The sequence below is a fragment of the Muntiacus reevesi genome, chromosome 17 (genome assembly GCF_963930625.1).
Source record: "Muntiacus reevesi chromosome 17, mMunRee1.1, whole genome shotgun sequence".
NCBI lineage: Eukaryota > Metazoa > Chordata > Mammalia > Artiodactyla > Cervidae > Muntiacus > Muntiacus reevesi.
In genome coordinates, this window is record NC_089265.1 from 41,784,312 (window position 1) to 41,801,637 (window position 17,326).

At 44.3% G+C, this 17,326-nt stretch overlaps 2 protein-coding genes across 2 annotated transcripts in view; one reads left to right on the forward strand and one right to left on the reverse strand.

The window, feature by feature from the left end:
- Nucleotides 1-7,488, forward strand: part of PGM5 (phosphoglucomutase 5) — a 186,248-nt gene extending 178,760 nt beyond the window's left edge. The window contains exon 11 of the mRNA XM_065908232.1: nt 6,019-7,488. Coding sequence (XP_065764304.1) covers nt 6,019-6,108 — 90 coding nt within the window. The 3' untranslated portion in view covers nt 6,109-7,488. The remainder of the gene's footprint in view (nt 1-6,018) is intronic.
- Nucleotides 7,489-12,340: 4,852 nt separating this feature from the next.
- Nucleotides 12,341-16,477, reverse strand: TMEM252 (transmembrane protein 252). Its single transcript, XM_065908237.1, has 2 exons — nt 16,125-16,477; nt 12,341-13,288 (listed from the first exon to the last, which is right to left on the reverse strand). The coding sequence occupies exons 1-2, from the start codon at nt 16,400-16,402 to the stop codon at nt 13,051-13,053; spliced, it is 516 nt and encodes a 171-aa protein (XP_065764309.1). The 5' UTR covers nt 16,403-16,477; the 3' UTR covers nt 12,341-13,050.
- Nucleotides 16,478-17,326: the final 849 nt, after the last annotated feature.

Here is a 17,326-nt window from a genome sequence, read left to right on the forward strand (position 1 = left end):
ACTTTGCTGGGCACCTGAAACTAACACAGTATTGTAAATCAATTATACCTCAACTTTTAAAGTCAGGGAAAAAAAAAACAAAACCCTTTCTCCAACACTGAGATGTATTGGAAACAAAGCCAGAGGATACCTCCAAGTTTATAATCTCAGCAGGTACAGTTTGCTCCAAGACTCCTAGGATGCAAGAAATGTCACATTCCTGTATTGTATGGGTCTCTAACTCCCATCCGAATTGTCAAGAAGCACCGCAGTGGCCATCTGGGGCTCCTGCCCTTTTCCAGATCATATGAAACAGCTCAGAGGAGATGGAGCAGGGAGGCGGTGCACGCCATCCTGGGGAAGAGTGCAGGCCTCTGTGACTGCCTTCACCTCTGCGTGTTGTCCATCCTCTGTCTGGGCACTGCTCTGGGCAGGGGTGCAGGTCTTTTCCGTAATAGCCCTTTCCACTGCCACAGGCCATCGTTTTCTCAGTATGTCCCTCCCTCCTTGGTGGTGCTGCGTCCGAGGGGGCTCAGGCTCCCACCAGTTCCAGAACTCCGAGATCTTTTCCTCTTACTGCTTTCTTGGATTGGATAGCTTTCCTTTTCTTTGAACTCTGGATTGTGAAGGTTTCACCCAGCTCTAGCCCCACATTTACACTTAGTGCTGGTGGGAACCACCCCAGTGCCTGTTCACCCTTTGTAGGCAGAGCAGCTCCTGGCCTCTGCTTGGCCTGAGGAGGGGGCAGGTGGGGGACTGGATGGACAGTTTTGTCTGTTCCTGGTGAAGGGGGTGCATAGCCCAAGGTAGTTTCTCAGTAGATCACCCACTGCATTAAGCACTTGAAACAATATTCCAAACCCACCATTTTTGTTTTGCATCTCTCATAGGCAAGACACATAGTATTTGGAAGAAAACAGACACATTTAAGAAAAAGTTTGCCTTTTGTAACTTAGACTTTAGTTGAAATATGATAGAGGAAAGAAAAGAAAACCCTTCCAAATTCTATAAATCAAGATAAATCAACAGAGAAGTTAAATCAGGTGGTCGAGAATGGAGAGATCCTGCCTAGGAATATCAGACAGACTTCATGAAAAAGGCCTTGAGAGACGGGTGAGATTTCAGCATCAGTCCAAAATGAAAGAGCATCACATGTGCAAGTGGAGAAGAGCGTGTGGGCTACCTCGGGCTGAGAAATCAGAGTTCAAGGCATACAGTGAGGTGTGAGGCAAGGGGCAGGTGGAAGACTGGGGAGGTATTGTGAAAAGGAAGGGTGTATTCATTTCTTCTGGCTGCTGTGTAACAAACTACCACAAACTGGGGTACTTAAAACAATAGACGTGTATTCCCTCTGAGTTCAAGAGGCCAGAACTCTGAGCTCATGGTGTCGGTAGGCACACACTCCCTTTGGAGGCTCTGGGAGAGGATCCTTTCCTTGATCTTCTGTCTTCTGGTGGCTGCAGGCATTCTTTGGCTTGTGACCACATCCTTACATCATCTCATCACTTTCTCCTCTGTGTGTGCATGTGATCTCCCTCTGACTCTCCTGTAAGGACTCTTGCCATTGCATTTAGGGTCCAGCTGAAAAATCCAGGATAATCTTCTCATAATCTCAAAATCTTTCACTTAATCACATCTGTTTTTCAAGGAAGCTCACATTCACAGATTGCATGGAATAGGATGTTATATCTTCAGGAGTTAAGAGGTACTATTCTGCTTGGGATGAGGGTGAGGTTAGCATGGTGCAAAATTTAAGGGAGTGCCAAAAAGTCAGTACTCAAGATAAATATTGTAATGCAATATTTTTTTTTTTTAATGCAAGAAAAAAAATCCATGATAAAGTATCCAAATTTTAACTGGAGACAGACTCCATTTCCTTCTTTAGGCTTATTAACTCAAGATAACAGCAAAATCCACTCAACCAACCAAGGTAGAGGAAGAACACTGGAGCCTGGTTTGAGCCTGGTTGAGTGGATGCCTTGCTGACACAGCTTGCTGCAGAGTGAGCACTCACTGTTTCCTGCTCTTGCGTGTAGAAAAACTATGTCAAGCACTCCAAGAGACCCTGGAAACAGAAAAAAAAAAAAAAAAAGAGAGACTTTATTTCTAACAGATTGTAGTCTCTGTTAGTCTATTTCCTTTATTCATGAAGAGTCATCTTGGAACTTCTAATACATTCACAAAACTGGAAATGCTCTTCCTCCCCACTGTGCACTGCCCACCCGTTCTCCGAATTGTCTACATGACCCCTCACCTGACATGGGGCTTGTCTGGTACTGTGGGCTGATGGTCCTACTATTTCTCCCATCTCTCCCCTTAGGCTCATCTTGTCTACTCTATTTTTCCTTGTCATGCACAGGTCTCACGTTCAAAACCGTGTCATAGAAAGAGCAGCAGAGGAGGAACCACTGTTACTTATCCCAGCTTAGCCACCAGACAGACATGTAACCCTGGGCCAGTCATATCTCCTTTGTGGACTCCATTTCCCCATCTGTGACGTGAATGAGCCAAAGCAGACCATCCCGGGCTCCTTTCTGCTTCTCAGGTGCTGTGTCCTGCAGCTCCTCAAGAATCTCATATCAACAGGCTTCTAATTTTTCATCCTTCTTCTCACTCCCCAATCTGAGAGCCTTTCCAGTTGCCTCAGGAAGATTAATATAGCCCTATCTCTCTTCCATGATGAATGGTTGATGATATGAGAGCAGTATCTGGAATTCACAGATATTAAAGATGTAATTTCTAAAGAAAAACGTGATGGTAAAAATTCTGGCCCTCCTGCTCACCCAGAGTGCCCTTCTTGAATAGCCACAGAAGTCTATCAGCCTCATCATTTTCTTTTCATCAAACTGATATAGCATCCTTTCTGCCACCAACATTTATTCAGTGCCTCCTAAATAGCAGCACTTTTCTAGCCCTAAATAAGACTAAGTTCCTACCCTCTTGGTGTGACCATTCATTCTAGACCATGCAGCAGAAAATATACACACAAATACACACATTCTCTCTCTCTCTCTCTCTCTCTCTCTCTCTCTCTCTCTCTCTCTCTCTCTCTCTCACACACACACACACACACACACACACACACACACTCAAGCAAGAAAAAACACACATTACTTTATGATCCTTAATCATGACTTGAAGCTCTTATTTCACAGGGCTGGCAAAAAAAATCACACTTGGGCATATTTAGGGATCTCAGAATTCCCTAGGTTCCTCCAAAATATGTGGAAGGATCCAAGTAATGTTCACTCCAAGGTGATCATCACTGATGCTCTTCTTCCCAAACCCTCACAGTCTCTTGAGGGGCAAATGGTTCCACAGTTTCTGTGTTAGGTTGACCTGGGGCTCAGAGAGAACTCTCATGTGTAAGGTCTTTCTCATAGGGAGTTTTCAAAAATGTGTTTCCTTCCTTTCAGTTTTCGTAATTACCATGGAAGCCTTCTTCTATGACATGGTCAGGACAAGGGACAAGTGCTTGGTTCATTACAACAAAAAGAGAGTTAAGAGGTAATTAATGCATTTGTATCTTGACCATTGTATTTTTAGCACAAAACAAATTACTTTTATTTTTTTAAATTTTTTTTCCTTTATTTTTATTAGTTGAAGGCTAATTACTTCACAACATTGCAGTGGGTTTTGTCATACATGGACATGAATCAGCCATGGAGTTACATGTATTCCCCATCCCGATCCCCCCTCCCACCTCTCTCTCCACCTGATCCCTCTGGGTCCTCCCAGTGCACCAGGCCCGAGCACTTGTCTCATGCATCCCACCTGGGCTGGTGATCTGTTTCACTGTAGATAATATACATGCTGTTCTCTTGAAACATCCCACCCTCACCTTCTCCCACAGAGTCCAAAAGTCTGTTCTGTACATCTGTGTCTCTTTTTCTGTTTTGCGTATAGGGTTATCATTACCATCTTTCTAAATTCCATATATATGTGTTAGTATACTGTAATGTTCTTTATCTTTCTGACTTACTTCAGTCTGTATAATGGGCTCCAGTTTCATCCATCTCATTAGAACTGATTCAAATGAATTCTTTTTAATGACTGAGTAATATTCCATGGTGTATATGTACCACAGCTTCCTTATCCATTCGTCTGCTGATGGGCATCTAGGTTGCTTCCAAATTACTTTTAATTTTTCAAACTGATGTAGCATTCTTTTATTCTATCAATATTTATTCAGCGCCTCCTAAGTAGCAGGCACTTTTCTAGCCTTAAATTAGACAAAGTTCCTGCTTTCTTGGTGTGACTGCTTTTTCTAGCATATATATATATATGCTAGAATTTGGTCCAAGACCTTTTCTTTTAATAGGAGCGTACTGTTTGGTGTTGTGATTATCTTTCTTCAAAAGATTCCCACTCATAATTCATCATCTGTAATGTTCACCTTTAAATTCTTTATTGTCAGTGAGAACTTAAAGCCACTTATAAGGCAATCTGAAAAAAGAATTTTCTATACTTTAAAAAATTCTCCCTGATATTTTACCGCATCTCAAAGTTACATCTCAAGTGTAACTTGACAGGCATAACTAATCACCATTATGTAATTCTTCCCAAAGCGTTCAACTTAATTTTCATGTAAAGAACTCTTCCTATTTATTCTCACATTTCACTGGTTTACATATAATTTAATAAATTCAAAGTTTCAGTAACAAGTACAACAGGCATTAACATGTTTAGGAACAAATATAACTGACTCCTAATAAGCTCATAGCTCAGCTGCTGGAGGCGGAAGTAGGTGACTATGTTAGAGAACAGTGGCATCAGTCAGGATGTTTTACAGAAGAAATGGGGAGCATAGGTTCATCTGTAGAGTTCAGCAGAGATCTGTTAAGAGAAACCTGCAGTGTTTACAGCATTGATTTACAACTGAGTTGCCCTCACCTCTTGCCAATAGGTAGCACCGTGGAAAGGTGTGGCATAGAAAATCCTTAATCTTGAAACTTACAGTGATGTCAGACAAACTACATCAGTGCTCTCCACGGAAAAAATAGTATTCTTTGAAAACTCACTTGGTAAATAAAAGAGTAATCCCTTGATAAATAAAATTTGCCATAAAAGTGAATTCAATAAAAACATACAGCAATATTGCCTTCTATCTCACTAACTCTTGCCTGAGTCATGTTCTATCTTGATAAATGTGTTAAAGATTGGCAGCAGTAGATTTTCTCTTTGATAAAATTAGGAAGATTAAAGAAGAATGGAAAACAGTGACTTTCTCAGTGTTCAAGCACCATGTCCCGTGCACCATGGATAATAATCCCCTGCACCCCCTAAAACCATCTTGAATGGTGTGCACTCCTCACTTTGGAGGATACTGCCTGCATCCCATGAAATGACGAGCAGCTGAAGGGCAAGACATGATTCATACTCCCCTTCATGTCCTTTGCTCTTCCAACAATCTGTCCCCTAGTCCCTCCAAGCTCCCTGCCTCCTCCTAAGGGACACCAAGGTGCCCCCGAGCCGCCGTGTTACAAGATGGGAGGAGACAGGCCGTTATTTTCTGCTGCACAAGCTGAAGCGTTGGCCTTTCTCTGAAACATCAAGAAAACATCAAGGTCTTCAGGCCCATGGACTTAGGATAGAGAATGCATGTTTTTCCTCAAGTTCATGTAGAGGGGGAGGGGAGGCAGGTGGGTGTGTGTTGTGGGGTGTACATGTGGAGGAGGGAGCTGTCGCAGAGGAAGACTGGGGGGCTTTCTGAACTTCCTTGAATGACAGCACTCTGTTCCTAGAAGGCTCCAATGTTCCAGGAGTTGGGCCGGGCAAGTTCCTGTCTTACAGCAGTGTTTGGGGAGCTAGATATGACTCTGGAGATCATCTTGTTCCTCTCCTTCCAATCACCCTGCTCACCCCAGCCTCCTCTTACAGCAGACGAAACCAAGGACCAGACAAAGGGTGCCCTGTTCGTGACGACTGCCTGTGAATCGCAAATTGGAACTGAATCCAGATGCTTGGAATAGAAACCAATCCCTGCGGCCCTCCTGTGACTGACGTGACTGTTCACAGACTTTCTTCCTTCTTTTTCAGGCAGTGCTGAGCCCTCTCATAGCCATCGCGCTGAAAATATCCCAGATTCATGAGAGAACCGGCCGGAGGGGCCCCACCGTCATCACCTGAATGGAGGAAAGATCACTCACCAGGGCCAAAGAGTGCGCTCAGCGGGGGACACTTCACTCATGCCTTCTTGCTACCTGTTTGTGCCTCTTATGACTTTGAAAAAAGAAAAAATGATTTGCTGATTGGGGGGGAGGGTGGGTGTAGGTGGGGAAAGAAAAAAAACCTGTTTTGTTTGGGTTTTAGTCCGTTTCTGCAATGCAGCAGGGTCTTTGGTTGTCTGTGAAAGCCACACTGTCTTTTGATACCTGTGTTTTGTTACCAGAGGGAATCTGCCCTTTTGAGAGAGAATCAGTGGGCTGGGAGCAGTCAGGGCATCTGTGCATCATTGGCGCCAGGTGAGAGAAGGTTCTGGAATAGCAGAGAGCGCAATGCCAGAAGTCAGCTGACCCTAAGCCCCAGGTCCCCTCAGGCAGACCTAAGAAGACTCTCCTCCTTTTCATCCCAGGTTAGGTCTCCCTTGGGCAAAAGTTGTTCAACTCCTAGTAGCCCACCTCATGCCCACCAACCACTTGATGGCCACTCACTTTCCTTCCCATCTCCAAAGTCCCTGTGCCACCCTCTTCACATCTTCTAGAGCTTCCCACAAACCACAATGGCACACTTTCAACAAAACATATCAAAGGGTGGTTTTTCTCTCTTATTTTGTAAATAGTATTAGCTATTAAGCTGGCTGCATTCCTTCAAATTCAGCCATTCATTATGCAGGCGGGAGGCTGTTTCCTGGCAGGATTCTGAGAATGAATGCTGAACATTTTCAGGCCCTTCCTTGATTATATCACATGGGTTGACACATGGGTCGATCTGACTCCCATTGAGACGGCAAAATACCACCACATTGGATATCTCTCTGACTTTCTTTCTCTGCTGTCTTATCTCCCAGTGAGGGTCTGCACTTGTTTGGACACGGTTCAGATCTTACTTGGCTGTAAAAGGAGACAACGAAATGCTCCACAAGTAGGAGATGAAGCGGATGCTGGAAGAGAACCTGATTGGTGGAACGGGATGATGGCCTAATGAGATGGAGGGGAGGGTGGAGTCCCCTGCTGGAAAGCAGAGGGTCACAACTGGCTTTCTTGGCCCAGAAAAAGGATATTGCAGCCTTGGCAGCCTCCATCAGCCCTCTCAGCCAGAAGCCTGGGTTCCCGGGACCTGTTTGCGCGTGTTTTGCTTCCTTGGGAACGGCAGTCACTTGCCGTGTCACTGGTGAGATAAGGTGATGCGCTTTGACTATCCAGCAGTGTGTTATTGCTGTAGTCAAGATTAGGGCAAGCAGGGAAACATCCCCAGCAAGGTATTTGTTTCCATTTTCTATCTATGCTTCTGTCGGATACTTGCTAGGACCTTTATTAGCCAATAAAAGAAATTTCTGTTTCAGCCTTATGCAAGAATTGTGGATTTTTGCTTGTTTTGTCATTTGAGAAACTCCAGTAGTGGTCACTCTTCTGATAAGTTTGCCTTTCGGAACACTTGCAGGGCTGGTTTTCCTTATTATGACCTTGGGAATTTAGTGAATAGAACAGAGAAGGCACAATGCTCAAAACTGCCTTTAGGCATCAGAAGCATGGTATCTAATCTTTCATCACAAGTATCTTCATTTCAAAATAGTAGGTGAGTGGCTTTGATCTGAGAGTCTGAGGAACTAGTTATAAAACTCATCGGCAATGGAATACAACTTGTCTTGTTGCTTTGATTCCCAGCGTGTTTAAAGTGGAGGTCCATGACAGTCCGCACAACTAGGCACACCCTTAGGCGTAACAAAGCCTATATTTTTCTTCAGTATTTTTTTCTCAAGTTTTTGAACTTTTCATCATCTCTAACTTTGAAGTCCCCAGGTAAATCAATCCTCACTTTATCATTCTGTTTCTTTATTTCAGTATGGAGTCTTGTGTGTCCAGCAGCCCAAATATACATTCATTCATTCAGCAAGCACTCCTTGAACAACTACGCTATGCTGAGTCCTGGGTTTCTTGGTGCAGCACGAGAATGCATAAAACACTATTCCTACTCCAAAGTACAAACTACTCATACAAACAGGAAACAGGAGGAAACAGGTTTGGAAGTTTGGAAACAGGAGTTTGGAAACAGAAGGCTGTGGTAAGCATGCATAAAGAATCAGGTAGACATGAACTTTACAGCAGCAGCACAGGCAACCTGCTTGAGAGTACACAGAAAGATTGACTCAGAGACGGAAGGTACTAGGCAACTAAGGTGTTTCCCAAAGAGTGAAGTTTCCTGAGCCTGTTAATCGCTTACAGAATTTCACCAGGGGTAAATGCAGCAAGAACAAGGCTGGAAATTGAGAGGGAGGATGACTGGAGAGGAGGCTTGCTTTGGGTCTAGTGAGAGGTTGGCTTGGATGAGTGGGGTTGAAGCAGACACAGCGTTATGTATATCAGATAGAGCAAATGCTTGGGTCTAGCTTCGGAAAGCAGCAGCTGCACAGCCACCTATTTTTATGAGATTTTTCTCAGCAAGGTTGCCAAAGGGAACGTCCTGTAGTGGCTCAGGACACAGCCTGCCTCTGGATCCTGCTCAAATTCACATTGCCAAAGTATGATTTCTGCTCTACATAGAATCCAGGCTTCTCTTGCTGAGCTGTATGTGGATGTCCTCTCGTGTTAGCCTCAGGAGAGGTCAAAGACTGGGAGTCACCCTTCTGCACATGATGTTCTTCATGTTCTTAAAGATGGAGCTGCAACTGCCTGTCTCACTTAAGAGTAAATGACTAGAGAGGTCCAAGAATGTTGTGGGGACCACAGGAGATGATCCTAGGAAGGACAATGAGTATGGCAACTGTCTGGACCACCCTTGTGATCAGCTAGTACTGAGAGAGTCACTCACTACACCGTTTGGCCCCAGGACAGTGGCAAGTAACAGTGTATATAATGCAGTGATTCTCAAATAGGGCAGTGACACTACCCACCCAGGGGGTGTTTGGAGATGTGTGTGTATATGTGCCAGGGAGGTATTTACTGGGAGGGGAACAAGGACGTGAAATACCCTGCTTAGTGTCAGCCAGCCCCCTAGATCAAAAAAGTTGTTTTGCCTCATCTGTGATTCTTGAGTTTAGTGACCTTGGAAATGGATAGACAGTCATGATTAAAATAAGATCCTTTATCAATTTTACTGGTCTGAGATGAAGCCCACATCTGCCGTATTCAGGGGATGAATAGTGCTGAATAACATTGCAGGCTGAAGGGCTTGCGTCTGACCTGAAGGCTTTCCGCACAGGAAGCCTCAGATCGATGACCCGTCCCGAGGCAGCAGAATGTGCTGACAGCTGGCTGCGCTGAGCCAGCGCTCTCTCCAGGCAACATAGGCAATGACGGGGTTAATGGCGTGGTAACTTCTGATTGGCCAGTGTGGCTCAATGTAAGTCCTGGGCTTTACCCTGACAACACAGTCCATCACTTGCCTTAGGGCTTGGGGAATTAGAAAAGCACCTCTGAAAACCTGTAGTGATACAACAGGTGCCTCCATTTCATGGGTTGATCACGCACCAGGTACTTGTGAAACACATGGGCGCTGATATTCCAGATACCTGCCTTGAAGAGAGTTCCATTCCTGAGTGGTGAAGGGTTACAGAAATCATGCATCTTTGGAAATGAACTTACTGCTAGTGTTTCAGTCTTTGGCCCTTCAACAGTTACATGCAGCAAGAGATTATCCAAGGCAGCACAGCTTAGCGGAAAGCCTGCCCCGCTCGCACGGGCTGGAGACTTCAACAGCAGATGGCTCCTGCGGCTGACAGCAGGCCCACTTGGTATGTGAATCAGCCTAAGTTGTCATGGAGCATTATAGAATATGTTGAAGGGTCGCGGTGTAAACCCATGTCTTTTATCATCTTTCCATGTCTTTTGGCACCTAGTAGGTGTCTTGCAACATAGATGAGCTGGGGGAGATACCTCGCCAAAGACAGGGTGTTTGAGTAAAATCTTGAAGGATGGATAGGATTGTTGGTAAAAGTGCTTGTGAGTTTTTGAGTGGAGGGGTCAAAGAGGTGCGCTTGACACCTCGGTGTGTGACAGATGCAGCACACTGTTCTCTCTGACGGTGTCATGCTCATCTTTGGGGGCGGAGGTGGTTACTTTCACTTGCTGTTTAGGGAGACCTGATCATGGCGAGGACACCTCTGAGCATTTCCCCTCTCCACTGACAAGTGAGCCCACTGCACGTTGGAGAGGAGGGGACCGTCAAAGACTGCACTTACTCAGTCTCAGCGCCCTCCCTGCCATTCACAAAATCATGCTTCTCAGTTCATGGCATTAATTTTATTAATTTTATCATAAACTTTAGGAGGAAAAGAGGATACCTTGTCTACTTCTCCTGAGTGAATCCTCTGGGGGAGGTGAGGGGTTGGGCAATGAATTCTTCTTAATCACAACGGGACACTTTTGTTTGACTTGCCCAGTGGGTTTTAATAGCTTCTGAAAGGCAGGATTTGTTGTGGGTAATAATCATGTTCTTGATGCTTCCTTCAGAGTATATTTGTTTTTGTTTTTTTTTTAAAGGCAGTTAACGCCTATTAGTCATATTTCGTCTCAGAAAGCACTGGGCTTATTTTCTGAATCAATAGTTGATGTTCAGTAACATTAGGTTGTTAGGCCTTGTGAAAAGATTAACTCATCTAGAGGCTGTGTTAGTTCCACATGGAGAATAAAACTTTGACTTATGCTCCTCTATTGATTTTTTTTTTCTGATACAAAACAGCAAAAAGGGGAAACATTTAAGTACAAAATTTATTGCAGCAAAGAGATTAAGACAATTTTCTCATATAAATGAAAACTACATTTGCCTCAGTAGTATTTGGGAAAAACATCTACTAAAAATTCAAATTCTGGACAAAAACCCAGTGATAGAGGTTGTTCTAGTCAGTGAATATGCTCAGACCCCAAGGAGAATTCCAGGATAACCGTCTCAGTAGAGGAATAGAAAGAGATGACAAGAGAGAAGTTATAAATTGCCTTGCTAATAAACGACCACCTTCCTGTTGGACAACCATGAGTGACCTTCTTGTCCAGTTATGCTCTTAATGTCAAGGATTCAAATCACAGATGCCCACAGTCCTGTTTTATGTAAAGGAACCAGGATTTCCTGTTATGGCTTCCTGTGTGTCAGGACATGCTTCATCTGAGCGCTCAGCGAAACAGGAGGAGGAGGCCACAGGGTACCCATCTCATCTCTGCAGCCCTATCCTCCTCGAAAGCTCGGCATCCCTCCCTCCAGGGTCCAGAGCCCTCCTGTGCCCCTTCACTAAGGCTGTCTGCTGTCAGAAGGAGCTATCTTTCATCATGGTATAAGAATCAGGGGAAAGGAAATTACAATTTGGGGAGGGCCAAGCTCCTAGGCAGAAAACGGAGGAGGGTTTATTTACATTTTAAAAGAGAAGCCAGCCAGTTAACACGAAAGCAACTTTTGCCGCCTCTCTAAGGGCTTTAAGATAATGCTGCTACCCTGGGGCTCCCCTTCCTGTTAGGGCCTGCTTCCTGAAGGGGGAGATAGGTCTTAACTTTTCCTCGGAAGGAGGGAAATAAGACAGGATTAGCATAAGCTAGCACAGAAGTGTGAAGTAAAGTCTGCCCGTGCTCTTCTATGGACCTTTCTTCACCCTCCTGGAAATAACCATGTTGTTGGAAAGGCTTAACTTCTCAAAGTCTCAATGTATGCATCTTTGCAATGAGAATAACCACAGCATTTATCTCTGAAGACTATAATGAGGGATAAACAAAAAGCATAAACAGTCATAGTAAAGAGCAATGCCTTATAAAAGAGGTATTCCATAATTGTCATATATTAATCGCAGCATAAAGTCCTCACTTGACAGGGCAGGAAACTGAGGCCCAGAGAGATGAAGTTTCTTTCTCAAGCTTTAAAGCATCAGGCTGCATATCCTCCCACCACTCTGCCACCTGACTTGTCCTCTTGTATTAAAACTTACAATAAGATCATAAGACATAAAGCTAAAGAGGAAGCACTGGGCTTCAAAATAAGTGTATTAAATCTCAAAGTGCCTGGATCTGTGTTTTGAGACACAAAGAATTGTCTGTTAATGATTAAGGTACTACACTATAGTCGCCTTTCTTTCAAATTCTAGAGATTTACAGGGGGATTCACTGAAATGTATGGGTATTTTAAAGCTTTTCAAGATTTATGTCTTCTGTATTAATACAACCTATGGCTAGCACAAATTCTTTTTTTCCCCTGAATCCTGTGCATTATGAATTTTTGAATATTCTCTTTATTCAACTTGAGTCTCTAAGAAGTCTTCTCATGTATGCTTGTAAAACCATCCCATTCTTAAAATACACATTTAAGATTTTGTGCTTGAACCATTTTGAAAGTAAGTATTGAAGTCACTTTCCTTTCACCTAGAAATAAAATATACATACTTAAAATCATACGAAGTAACATTCATGGGTTCCAGGGGCAAATCTCTTACAATGTGTGAATCACCGTGCCACTGGCAGTACCGTAAATGAGGATAACTATGCACCCAGGCAGCAGAACCCACAATTTAAACGATAATGACCGTTGGTGGCCGGCTCGCCTTTTCCCTTGGTGAATATAATGCAGTCCATGAAGGTGCATGGTGTCCAAATAGCGCCTCTTCCTCCCTGCTGCGGGTCAGGAGATGGGAGAGGTGTTGGGGAAGAGCAGAAAGACTCTCTGTAGAGCAGAGCTCTCACAACAAAACCTTTGCAGCCCAAAAGCTTCCCTGGGCTGGGATGACTGCACACCCTTTGCGATGTTTGCCCGGTGCCCCACCCTGCCCTCGCAGGCCAAGCACAGACGTGGAATCGCCTTGCCTCCCACAGTCCCTGCCGCGAGCGCGCGTGTGGGGTCACTGCTGTGGCTTCTCCTCCCGCAGTCCCTGCCTGTGTTTATTAATAGTAGCTGCCTCCCATGAGGGTGCGTCGTGAGGGCTGGCGCATGTCCCCTGCTTCAGCACTCTTGGCTTAGCCTCTGAGCGTCCTGCCTCGGCCTTGCTGCCGCCACCCGTTCTGCCACAGACTCGTCATAGGGCGGTGGGGCCTCTGGGTGGGCCCCATCTTCATCCCGAAATCCGAGGCCCATCTCTGCGTACGGAGGTGGAGGAGCACCCGAGGTCTCTTGCTCTCTGTGACAGGCTTGCTTGTCAGCAGCAAGACTCTCTTCGTATGCTGGAGGGTAAAAACCTGGTCTGGGGGACAAAATGCCGCAAACATTTGTGTGTTATTAAGTAGGTCGTGCCAAGGAGGCGTATATCCGCCTCTCCCAAATCACACTGTGTGAAGCTAAACTGTTGGGAAACATTGATTCTGAAACAGATGTTCCTCCCTGGCATCCCAGGTTGTTGTTTTTTTTTTAAATATGCTGCTCTTCCAGCAAAACCCTCTTTATCAGCCATGGGATGTGTGCCTCTATAGTCATACTTTCCCCAGTGGGTTATTCCACCTTATCCCCTCTCTCTTACTCATTGGAACCAGGAAATTTCAGTGGGAGATCCTTAGCAGGGGTATGGGACAGTCCTTGACTGTGGAATGTCTCTCTAACCAGTTATGTAGTTCATTCACATCCTTGTCCCCATTCACACATATCGTCTTCTAGTCAGGTGTACTCATGGTCTCAGAGCCTCACAGCCAACAAAATAATGAATGAAAACCAGCTCCATGAAGATGCCTGAACAATATCAGATGCTTCTCTTCCCTGTTACTCAAATTTCAAGTATTTTCTCACCTGCCCCATTTCCATGCACACACACAAAATACTGATTTCTCAAACTATTGCAACTGACAGCTTTATGTAGATTTCAGTAGCGGCGCTTTCCATGCCCACAGGCATGGCTGAGGGAGACCTTCACGCAAGAGGTGATGTACTCATCAGTAATCTTGCCCAACGTTGCTAATTGCTAAATCCTCTGGCTTCTCCATCATGAATGGGATAGGGGGTGGCACAGAAGTGAAGAAGAGGGAGGGTGAGCTTGACCGAGCTGTGTAATTATAGAGTGAATCCCTCCCGTGCCTGCAGGGAGTGTTTGTGGTGCGTAACCACAACAGAAGAAGGACTGCCACTTACAGCCACAGCTCCATTCCAAACGTTACCAGGCCCAAAGCCAAGGAACTGAAGGAGCTGTCTACTGTACAGCATAAATCTCAGCCTTCACTCAGAATAGCCAAGGCCGGGTCATGGGGCACATGTGTGAAAGCATTGCAGACACCAAGGTGAACTGTTCCCTGGAGTGATTTGAGAGGCTCCAGGATGACTGCCGCCCACCCCACATCCCGTCCACTTCTCCCAACCCCCACCCTCCCCACCCGACTTCACAGTCCCAGTGTCCTCAGTTCCCCCTTTGCAGACCCCCTTGCTTTGAAGTCTCAATCTGGGTACCCATTTCAAATGAAGATACTTCTGAGAAGTATAACTTAACCATTTACTGACCCCCTAGCCATGCTAAGTGGGCTGGGCATCTATGAGATGCACCAGAAAGAGGCTGTAAATTAGGGGGTTGTGACACCATCGTTTAAAATGTTTCAGTACAACAGTATGCATGTACTTAAAAATTTAAGCGACATCTTTAAGGCAATTGGTTACTCTTATCAAGATTCACATTCTGGAGGCAATCATATAACATTAATACCAAAGGGAAAAAAAAAAAAGAAAACATTACTCTAGAAGCATCTTCTGCAGTCACTTCACCTTTAATTTTTTTAGCAAATCCAAAGACTTTGCAGTTAGTATAATAACATTGGAAATAGATTTTGGTCATTGTAGTTAGTATCTTATTAGTAAAATATATCATGTATCATATAGCATCATGTCAAAAATCAATTGTCATGGCTAATCACTCATAGTCAAGATACATGGAGTAGCGAAAATATTTTAGATGAGGAGGACAAAGAATTTATGGAGTCTCGCTTCCCTGGTGGCTCAGATGGTAAACAATCTGCCTTCAATGAGAGAGACCTGGATTAAAACCCTGGGTCAGGAAGACCCCCTGGAGGAGGACATGGCAATCCACTCCAGTATTCTTGCCTAGAGAATTCCATGGACAGAGGACCCTGGCAGACTAGAGTCCATGATGTGGCAAAGAGTCAGACACAACTGAAATGACTTAGCATCCATGCATGCAGCCTGTCTGTATCTTAAGAATGCTACCTGGGGTTTTATCCCTAAATGATTCTGTGTTTAGCCAAAAATTAGGAGGTTTTTGGTTGTCTGATACTAATTGTAAGGTTAATCGAAATTTTTTTATTGTCATAAAGTATATATAACATAAACTTTACCACTTTAGCTACTTTAAGTGTACAGTTTAATGGCATTAAATACATTCACATTGTTTTGTAACTATCACCATTATTCATCTTCAGAACTTTTCCACTATCCTGAACTCAAACTCTGTACTCATTAAATAGTAACTCTTCATTCCCTCCTTCCCTCAGCACCAGGTAATCACTGTTCTACATTTTGTCTATGAAATTTGGCCGCTCTAGGTACCTCATGTAAGTGGAATCATATAGCATTTGTTTTTTGGGCTTATTTCTGGCCAATTTCACTTAGTATAATGCCTTTAAGGTTCATTCATGTTATAGCTGCATCAATATTTCCTTTCTCTTCAAGGATGAATAGTATTCCATCTTTTGTATGTACCGTATTTTGTTTATCCATTCATCCACTAGATGGATATATGGGTTGTCTCCACCTTTTCACTATCATGAAGAATACTGCTGTGAATACTGATACAAGTATCTGTTCAAAGCGCTGTTTTCACTTCTTTTGTCTGTATACCCAGAAGTGGAATTGATAGATGAAATGGCGATGCTATATTTAACGTTTTGAGGATCCTTCCTATCATTTTCCAGAGCAGCTATACTATTTTACATTCCCACCAGCAGTGCACAAGCTTTCCAATTTCTCCACATCCTGGCTAACCCCATGGGATTTGTAAGTTGCTCCCCAGCAGACTAGAAGCCACTGACCTTTTCCAGAACTCAGCCACACCACAGTCCTCCCCAGTTCTCTGGCTTCTGGGCACATACCTGTCCACTGTGGCCAGGGGCAGGGCCCCCTGAGCACGGCACTGTCTGAGCACACGCTTGAAAACCCCTTTGCTTTCACTGGCCTGGTGGTAGGTGCTCCAGAAAATTCCACTCAGAAGGATCACAAACCCCAGAGGCAGAAGCAAATAGGCCAGGGTCAAGTTCCCCTGGCAGTTGAACAGGGAGGCTGAGGAAATGAAGAAGGCCCCCAGGCAGATCATCAGGAAGCCCGTCAGGAGGACAAAGACACAGAGAACTAGACAGGTTCTGTTCTGCATCCCTGTTCCTTCGGAACCCAGGTCCCTGACCCTGCCGCTCCCCTCCTTCCCCTGCTCAGAGAGAATGCTCTCATTAGCCAGCTCACCGCTTTATATGCTCTGGGACCAACTGGCCTTTGGACAATTAGATGAAGCAGGCTCTTAGAAGCTATTCATTAACCATTGAAAGTAACTCTAACATCCTTGACTATTAACCTAAAAACACAGCATTGTATCCTGCAGGAATGCGTGTTCTGCAGGCACAGCGCTCTCGTTCTTCTGAGCTGGATGGGACCCTAGGCTGACCCCAGTTATTTGAAAGAAGGTCTCTCACCCTTTGATTGAAAAGGTCTCTTGATCTCCAGGGCAGGTGATTCCAAATGATTGCTAGAGAAATTAGCATTCCTTGCTGAGCTACTTTCTTTGTGGTTTGGCAGGTAGTCCTTTCCTAATTGCTTCTTCCTTTTTCTACCCTAAAAAGATATTTTTAAAGGATTTTATCATATTTGTCTTGCTTCTCTCAGTGAATCTCTCTTTATTGACCTCACAATATGATGTTGGAAAGATTCCAAAAAAAAAAAAAAAGCCCAGGGGTGAACTCCCTAATTCAAAGAGGAGTGTCAGCAGGAGGGGGAAGAGAGTGCTGGCAAGGATTGTAATAGACAGAGCTTCAGCAATGCGAGGGAATTTCTGAGGGTGGTTGTAAGTTGTAGTGATCTGGTGATTTCTGCTTTGATTCGGTGTCTTTCCCCTTTTGGGGGCCCAGATGTTAAAACCCTAGGTCATTTTTATTTAATATATAGGTGTTAGATAAAATTATTTTGCTTACCGCTCATCTACCAGCCACCATACTTTGCTCACTGGAAATATTTAAACCAGATCTCTCTCTCTCTCAAAAAGGCCACTGATATTTGATAAAAGAGCATCCCCTAAACATTTGTAGCA